This window comes from Cicer arietinum, chromosome 4 (assembly GCF_000331145.2).
Source record: "Cicer arietinum cultivar CDC Frontier isolate Library 1 chromosome 4, Cicar.CDCFrontier_v2.0, whole genome shotgun sequence".
In the NCBI taxonomy this organism is placed as follows: domain Eukaryota; kingdom Viridiplantae; phylum Streptophyta; class Magnoliopsida; order Fabales; family Fabaceae; genus Cicer; species Cicer arietinum.
Window position 1 is genome coordinate 37,918,764 of NC_021163.2, and position 9,901 is coordinate 37,928,664.

The 9,901-nt window shown below is 31.6% G+C and overlaps 1 protein-coding gene and 1 pseudogene across 1 annotated transcript; both read right to left on the reverse strand.

Annotated features, from left to right (window-relative positions):
• Positions 1–836: 836 nt before the first annotated feature.
• LOC101507047 (two-component response regulator ORR3-like) lies at positions 837–2,504 on the reverse strand (annotated as a pseudogene).
• Positions 2,505–6,829: 4,325 nt separating this feature from the next.
• LOC101506715 (2-hydroxyisoflavanone dehydratase-like) lies at positions 6,830–8,057 on the reverse strand. Its single transcript, XM_004513688.4, has one exon. The coding sequence runs from the start codon at positions 7,984–7,986 to the stop codon at positions 7,066–7,068; it is 921 nt and encodes a 306-aa protein (XP_004513745.1). The 5' UTR covers positions 7,987–8,057; the 3' UTR covers positions 6,830–7,065.
• Positions 8,058–9,901: the final 1,844 nt, after the last annotated feature.

Sequence of the window (9,901 nt, forward strand, 5' to 3'; positions counted from 1 at the left end):
GTTAATGTAGGAAAATTGTATAAATGGAATTGGAATGAAATTGTTGAAAACTTGAAGCATAAACAAAATTTGAAAAATTATAAAATGACTTGATAAATGACATTTGGAAACAATGTAGGAAATTTAAAATACAAGGAATATAAAATTGACTCAATGTAAAAACTTTAAAATGAAGAACTGAATGAAGATAACTTAGAATGTAAAAGAGCAGAAAACGTAAATAACTGAACTGAATTCGACAAAGAAAATATGTGACATACTTCAAATTATAAAGAATTGACAATTGATATGATACGGTTAAATGTGATTTCTGTAAAGTTAAACAACCCTTATTATAGAGCCTTCAACTTCTATTTATAGAAAATATAAACTTACGACTAAAAAATAAATTCACAGATGCAATATAATCTTAGCCTAAAAATTCTAACGTCGACGTTTCTTCTAGCATTGGCCAGAAAATATTTTGAAAATGTAAATTTAATCACGACTCAACTGTAAACATCATATCTTTCTAATGATTGATAAAAAATAGTTCACTTCAGCATATAAGGTCGGTCTCCATGTAAATGAATTAACATACACAGATACATTAATGCATAACAATGGATGTGTGCATTTTACCGATGCACTCGTTCAATCCAAATGAGCAGACGCCGACGTGTGCCATATGATATAACATAAACATTCAAAAATAGATGTACATACTTACTAATAAATACTAGATGTATATACTGGTGGAAACCACAAAATATTCAAAATCAAATTTCCTTTTCAATTATAAGGTGAAAATTCAAATTTTCCGTTAAACAATTGAATATGAGAAAGTAAGAGAAGAATTCATCTTAACTGTGCAATTATATAGAAATATATAAAACAAAATTGGAAGGATACATCCCCGGGAAATATGTATAAAATAAAGTACTATGGTAGAGCCTATATTAAAAAATTGATAGTCAATATGGCAAAAAAAGAAGAAGTTATGTGGGAATTACATGTTGGAATTCAAGAAAATTATTTGGCAATGATTCATCAATGGTAGTGGGAATGGCACCACTGTACCTTGGTATTGTTCTGCCAGTTTCAGGGGAAATATTTACATGTTCCATTGTCTTCCTCTTACTATTAATGTTTTGTTGATGTTGTGGTTTTGCTTCAGAGTTTTCTTTGATTTGATCTTTTAAATTGGTCTTCTTGGTCTAAGCCTATTCAAATCTGACAATCTCACTGGCTTCAACAAAAATTCATCTGCTCCTTCCTCTAGGCATCTAAACATGTTGCAAAATTTATCACAAGACTAAAATTAAAATTTCGGCATAAGAAAGTATATTAAAAAAAAATAACTTCAATATTTCACTCCATAATTACCTGTTTATCCTTGAAGGCACATTTTCAGATGACATAATCACCACTGGTATGTTTCTTAAGGATGATGATTCCTGAAAAAATATCAAGAGAAAGAAAATCCTATCAATCTAATGATAGTTTATAACTTCCACAAATACTCAGAAAATCAAAACATAAAATTTTCTCAAATCAAATCAAATGCAGCTAAAAAAAAGTAAGGCCTATTTTAACGAAAAACTTCTTTATGTATATTAGACTAGATCTCTTTTTGGGAGGAAAATTTGGAAAAACAATCCAAGAAAATGAAATTACGTTGGTGCTAGTTTCATCTCTGTTTATTTCTAATTACAACTAAATAATTCAAGTAGATTACATGAATTGAGTTCACATAGCCTATTTGAGTGAAAAGAGGAGTGAAACTAACAGAAGTGATGGATGTATAAATGTTTTAGTAACTAAAGAGCCACAATGTCATATTGTTTGAAGCAAGGTGAAACATTAATCCTAAGGGGAGAACAAAAACTAGTGAAGAATTTAATGATGTTACCTTGATTTTCTTAAGCAAATCATAGCCTGTCATGCCAGGCATACAGTAATCTGTTATAACAAGGTTCACATTCACTTCCTACAAACACACAAAAATCCAAAAAAATATAATTAAAACCAACAAAAAAGAGGAATAATAAATAGGAATAAGGGAGTAAAGAATTTCACACATACCTGATGATAGTTTGGAGAAACAACAAATTCTGTATTTGGACTGTTTTGTTCATTCCCAAGCAAGCCTAGAAACTCCAAAGCCTTGCTACCAGAATCAACTGTAGTAACTGCCATTGAAAAAATAAAAGTAATTAAAATAAAATGAAAAACAAAAAGATTTTAATTTTCCTTATATTTTATTAGAAGTTAAGTTACCTTGATAGGAAGAGGTTCTGAGAAGTTTCTCAATCAGCTTTCTATCTATGATGCTGTCATCAACTGCTAATACATGGAACTGTGACTCTGTAGCCATCCCCATTGTACCAATTGAAGATAGGACAAAGTGTGAAAAACCAATTGATTAATTGGAAAGAGGGTTTTTGTTTTTTTTTTTATGTTTTCTAACTTTTTTTTTATTTCTGTTTTTTCCTTATGGGGAGAAAGAGATGAGGAAATGGGAAGATTAATTAGCTTTGTATTAAAATAAGATTCATAGTCATAGAGATATACACACATATCCCCACAAAGAAAGATCCAGCCAGATTTCAACTCCAAACAAATCTTGCAAAATTTCAAAGCTAATATTGAATCACAGGAAATAATAAGGATAAAAAGACTTGCATACAAACGATAAATGAATGAATAAAATAAAGGAACAAATCTTGGGGAATATTTTGTTGTCGGTTGAGATAGGGAGTTGGGTTTCCTTTATTCTTATAAATATATATATATATATTAAATGATAGGAAATTTATGCAAGTTTGATACTGGTAAAAACAACTTAGAGTATCGGTGTGAGATGATACCAATATGTTTTAATGTAAGTATTGATCTAGTCTTGAGTTTAAATTTAAGATCCAAAAATATAACTACAATAAAATTGATAGTGTCAGTGATCTTGTAGCTACATTTTTGGTTGGATGCCCAAGTATCCCTTGGGTCGGAAGTGAGAGACCGGAAATATGGAGGTATATTTAGGAGATTATTGTCATCTATTTCTATTTTATGAATTTTTCTTTATATTAATGCGTGAGGATATTTGATTTATAGATAAAATCAAAATAATAGTTATAATAATAAGAGAGAACAACTACATAGTTGAATTTAGCAGAATGATTTAGACTGCATCAATACAATAAATTTAAAGTTAAATCTCCACTAAAGTAGTAGTACCTATATTTAGTGATCAAGTACTTCAAAATAAAATTATATTCAACCAAAGTAAAAAGTAAAAAAGAAAGGAGGGTAAGAAAACAAGATGAAGCTAAAGAGGGATGTGAGAGAGAGATAAAGACAGGTTGAGAAGTAGAGGAAAGCGAAGGGTGTGAGTGGGACCCCGAAAATCCTTTGAAGAGATACAGGTGAGGTCAGCACTCAGCCGTAAAGTCTTTTTAGGTGGGTGTAAAATCGTGTGGCGCATACCATATCTTCGGCGGTGGGGTGGAGGAGAAGAGAGAGTGAGATCTATTTTTTCTTTTATTAAATAAAATTTACATGAGTTGGATATTAAAATTCATTTGAACATCAAAGATTTATATATATCTATAAATATATATTACTCTAATAATATTTGATCAATTAAAAATAATTTTAAAAAAGTAATAATATGTAATAAACATTCCACAATTGTTATTATTAAAATAAAATATAAAAATGTCATTTTATAGAAACTTAATCAAATTTTGAGTATATATTTATTTTATTTCCATTAATTATTCTTAGTACAAATAAATAAATAAATAAATGTCTCTTTTATTTCTCTTCAGGCTCTCTTCTCCTTCTTTTTATATTATTCTTTTTTACTGATTAAGACTAAAATTTTAACTCATAATAAGTCCAATAAAAAAGTGAGTCATTTTTTTAATTATCTAATGTTGTTTGAGGTTTATTGCAAAACAATAAAATAAAAATAAAAAATAAATTTATTGTCTACATCCTTCATTTTATTATTGGATTTTTTATTAGATTATCCCTTTTTTTTTTTAATACCAATCTACCCTACTTTAAAATTAAAATACCAATCTGCCCTACTTTTTTGCCCCAGATGCAAGTCGCATCCTGGGGCTGCGACCTCTTGAAAGGCAAAAATTTTAACTGCAACACATGGTCGCATCTTGGGGATGCGACCTCCCACTTGGGAAGTTTTTTTTTTTTTTTTTTGTTGAATTTTTGGTGGATAAAATAGGAGGTCGCATTCCCAAGATGCGCCCATGTGTTGCAGTTGAAATTTTTGCCTTTCAAGAGGTCGCAGCCCCAGGATGCGACTTGCATCTGGGGCAAAAAAGTAGGGCAGATTGGTATATTAATTTCAAAGTGGGGTAGATTGGTATTAAAAAAAAAAAAGGATAATCTAATAAAAAACCCATTATAATATTTGTTATTATTTATAAAAAATAATATATTTATTATTATAAAAACTTTAATTTATTTTGATGGAAAATTCATTTTTTTTTCTTTTTAGTCTAAAATATTATTTTTATGTTAATTTAAAAAATCACTTTTTTTTGTTATTTTAAAAATTATAAAATTATTAATTTCTAAAAAAATATTATTTATCATATTAAAAAAATTAATGCTTTTCTATATTAATTTTAAAAAATTATTAACTTATTTTGAAAATAATAAATATCATTTTATTTATTATTTTCAAAAACAGTTTGATTTTAAGAAAAAGGCAGTTTACTGAAACAGTATCTTTAAAAAGGAAAACATGTTTTTTAAATATATATAGTAATATAAATATTATTATTTATTTTTAATTAAATAATAGACGGGTGATGGTAGTGGTAGAAGGTGGAGTTCCGACAGCTATCACGGTGGAGCTCTGGCAGCTTGCGACGGATTCAATAACCACCAATATTATTAATTTAATATTTAAATAAATAAATTATAATATTTAATCTTTATTTTTATTTTACAATTAGATTACTTATTTTTGAATTAATAAAAAAACTGGTTTTTAAAATGCTTTAAAAAAAAATCAGTTTATTACAAAAAATAAAAGTTTCAGTTTTTTCAAATAATAAATAAATTTATTTTCAGAAATTATTTTTTAAAATGATATTTTTTAGATCAATTATAATAATATTTATAAAGCTATCTATATTATAAATTTATAATAAAAAAAAAATATATGTAATGGATTTGAAAAAATTGTAGGATGGATTGATCTATTAATTAATTTTAAGTTTTGTTGATGGATTGGATGAATAAATAAGTGGACGGATTGAATAGATGATAACCTATAATGGCTTGAATTGTCACCCCTAAAATATTCTTAGATATATGTATAATTATATAATGTGGCAGGTTAATTAACATGTATGGTGTTTATTGAAATTCATACTCTCGGTTTAATGTTGTAAATTGGTTGTGTGACACACCTGAAATTTGAATTTGAATTTAGTAGTAAAGATACTTTTTTTAAGTAGACAATGTAATTAATAATTAATTATTAATTTTATTACGGAGAAAATTTGAATTGCCGAAATCATGATCTCTTTGTCACTTTAATTCCCTCAAACAAGTTTATGAATCTCCGATAAATATTGCATTTGACTTGTTTATGTAAACAATCTTAATTAAAAGCTTAAGTTTAATTTATTTAAAAATAACACGGATTAAGTATGGATTATGTAGGTTATTTATAATTAAATTATTCGCATTTATAAAATTTATTTTTTAATTACTTTTGTAACTTATCAATTTAGTACTCAATAGTTTTTTTAACATTATATGATAATCTATAAAAATATACTATTACTTAACAAATAGTTTGTGAAATCGACTACTACAAGAAAGTGTTTAAAAACATTATCATTACAAAAGCATGAGTCAAAATATGCAATTTAAGCTTAATCATTACAAAAGCATGAGTCCAAACAGATATAAACCCCACCTATTTATTGAGATAGATATCGTGTCTATTGCTAGCAGAGCAACGTTACCCAACAAAAGACCATAACAACTTAAAGACCAACAAAAGACCATAACAACTTAAAGACCAACAAAAGACCATAACAACTTAAAGACCAATATGAGCTATATATCCACGATTTGTTTTTAATATTGAGCTTGTAGTGTCTATGTTTTGTATCATTGATTGTAAAAATGAGCTTAATCGAACATTAACGAGTCAAGTATGAATAGTTCACAAATAGCTATGCTCGCAAATATAAGAGTTGTTTCTACTCTTCTTGTTGTTACTCTTATTACTATTATTCTTCTTGTTAATTTGATTTGGAACTTAAACATACTAGAGTCTAGGTGTTAATATTCATTCATTTTTGCATCCATATGTTCAAACTTGTTGTGTTAGACGACAGTGTGTAAATAGATGTTCTTCGCATCATTAAAACAGACAGGGCAAGCTGTATCTCATATCATACTTTTTCTTTTCCAAGCTACTTCTAGTTCGAAGAATTGACTTTGCTAGTCTCATAGGAGATTCTTGACACAATTAGGCACATTTAACTTCCATAAAAGGTGGCCTCGATGAGGATGCTTCATGATTGATTTTCTTTCTCTTTTCAAACAGAAGGTGGTATATATGTTGATTTTACAGAGAATTATTTTCCATCCTTTTCCCAATAACATCATATATAAGATATTAATTAATATGAAATTTTAAAGTTACTACAATAAATACAAAATTATATGTACCAGACTTTGAAGTTTAATAAGTTTAATAAATTTATTCTAATTAGTTTTATATCAATTATGAATTTAAAATGCATACACAATTACCCACGTGAAACCCGAAAAATATAAACATGCACCAAGAGAATTGAAAAGAAAATGGATTTATTCCGTCCACATGGATATGAAGAAGTCAACACATGGACTCTAGTTTTCAGAGTTACAACAATAACCCAAAAGAAAACATTTTGTAGTAGTTAGCTAAGAAAACTATAAAAATGATTCTAAAGGGTTTAGTTCCCAATCACCCAATTTATTTAGTATAGGTTTGTATGTATATAGGTTATTTTGCAAGAGTGATGCAAAATATGCATAGGATATAATTTAGGAAGATGCAGAGTTAACATCTTTGGCAGTTTGTGTGATGAATGAGATAAACTGTTGAACAAGAGCTACGGATTTCTCCTTAGTGGGATCAAACAAATGAAACACGTGTCCTTCACCTTCAGTCTCCACCATCTCCACCGCTCCACTCCACCCGCTCTTCTTCAATGCATCATAATAAGTCCTTCCTCTCTCCCTAAGAAAATCTTTCCCTGCCACAAACACCAACACTTTACCACAACCCAAACTCGAAAGATTTGGATCATTCGCAGCGTGTATTTTGGGGTCATTAAGTCCGCCATAACTAGGGTACAAAAACTCCAAAAGCTCGTCTTTCTCCTCGTTTCCAAAGAAAGGATGAAGCAACACTATCCCTTGAAGTTTCAACGATCCAAACCCCTCCGTTGCACCTCGCATGGCCATGTTATGTGAGAGGTTACCTCCAGCGCTGTCTCCGGCAAAGAAAACAATGTTGAGATCGGCGTGGTCTGCGAGCCAAGGGTCGGTAGCTTTAGAGATCCATTGAATGGCTTCCCACGTGTCATCGTAAGCAACGGGGAGAGGGTGTTCGGGTGCTAACCTGTAATGAATGGAGAAAACGACGATGTTTGCTTGTGCAGAAACAGTGTTGAGGTGATGGTGGTAACCAGTGTTGTAGGGAGAGCAGACACAGAAAGCGCCTCCATGGATGTAAACGAGGAGAGGGAGTTTTTGGGTGGTAGTGGCGTTTGGTGGGAGGTAGAGACGAGCAGCAAGGCCAGTTTCAGAGTTGATAGTAATGTCTTTGGATTGAACGCCGGTTAATGGGTCGGTGCCAGCAGGGGTGGTTTCAATGCCGAGAAGGCGTTCGACGCGACCGTCTTTGTAGAGACGGAAAAGGTTGGGGAATTCGCGAACGATTTCGTTGGAATTTGGATCCATAGTGTGTACTGTAGTATTTAGGATTTGAATTGAATGAAAAGGTGATGTGATGTAAGAGGATGATTTGTTGTGTTTTATAAAGAGAGAGTGAAAGAGGAGATAGCGGTTGAATCGGTGTGTCTAATGACAACGTAAGGTTAAGGCTAATTTTGTCTTCGGAAGTTACGTTTAGCTCACCATTAAACCAACGGTCACTTCCTTTTGTCAAAACCTAACTATTCTCTCCAATCAAATCTTATCTTTCAATTTCTTTATTTATTTGTACAATACTGCATTTTCTTTTCAAATTATACATATATTTTTCTTAGTATTCAAATTTTTGTTTGACTTTTATTTATAAAACCTTGATCTAACTCTCCCCCAACCTTGGGTTACTAGTTTTGAAGAAAGGAAAGCGACGAAAATGAAAACGGAAGAAAGGAGGGAAATTGGCCGCGGGTCACGGTTCAGAGGAAGGAGATGGAATTTTTTATTTTCTTTCCTTTCTTTTTCTTTCCTTTGTTTTTCCTTTCTTCCTTTTTCCTTCCTTCCTTTATATACTATTTTCTTTTCCTTTTCCTTCCTTCTAGTTTTCCTTTCTTTTTCCCTCCAAGCAAACATATATATATAAAATAAATATAACTTAACAAATATCTCAAAATCTAGATATTTATTAAATTACCTTTTCACCCGAAACGCCTTAAATTAACCGTAAAGTATTTTCCGCAGTTAAATTCAATTTATTTATCGACGAGAAATTCTAATTGGCATCGAAATATCTTTTTGATTATAAAACTCCAAAATATTATTAACTTTGGCTTCAAAGCCTCCGAGCCAAAATCCAAAATATACCAAAAATACATAAAAGGGTACTTTAAAATTATGGGTCTTACATTACTCCCCCCCTAAAATTAGTTTCGTCCTCGAAACTATGCATCGATAAATAACTCTGGGTGTTGTTCCCTCATCTTGCTCTCCAGTTCCCAAGTCGCATCTCCAGTAATTGGGTTCCAGATCACCTTGACCAACGAAACATCCTTGGTCCTCAACCGCTTAATCTTCCTGTCATCAATTCTCACGGGTGGTACTTCGAACGACAGGTTATCCTTTAGCTGGATTGTGTCTGGTTCGATCACGTGAGATGGATCTGCGAGATATTTCCTCAACTGCGACACATGAAACACGTCATGGATATTGGACAGTATCGGAGGTAATGCAATCCGATAAGCAACCGGCCCAATTCGTGCAGAAATCTGATATGGTCCAATGAATTTCGGAGTCAACTTCTTCGATTTCAAGGCTCTACCTACTCCAGTAGTAGGTGTGACTCTCAGAAATACATGGTCACCCTGTTCGAATTCCAAAAGTCTGCGACGCTTGTCCGCGTAACTCTTCTGGCGATCTTGTGAAGTCTTCATTTTCTCCTTGATCTTCCTTACTTTAGCTGTGGTCTGTTGCACCATCTCTGGTCCGACAATCATATTCTCACCGTCTTTATACCAACACAAGGGCGTTTGACACTTGCGCCCATATAAAGCCTCATATGGTGCCATTCCAATACTTGCGTGGAAACTATTGTTGTAAGTGAACTCAATCAACGGAAGTACATCATCCCAACTTCCTCTATCATCTAAAACACATGCTCTCAACAGATCTTCCAAGGACTGATTTGTCCTTTCAGTCTGTCCGTCCGTTTGTGGATGGTAAGCTGAACTCAATCGTAGCTTCGTTCCCAACGCTTCGTGCAATGCTCCCCAAAAATGCGATGTGAACTTCGGATCACGGTCTGATACAATGCTCGATGGTACCCCGTGTAACCTCACAATTTCAGCAATGTAGATCTCCGTTAGCTGATCTACCTTATAGGTGGTCCTTACCGGCAAAAAGTGAGCAGATTTAGTTAGTCGATCCACTATCACCCATATGGAATCATTCT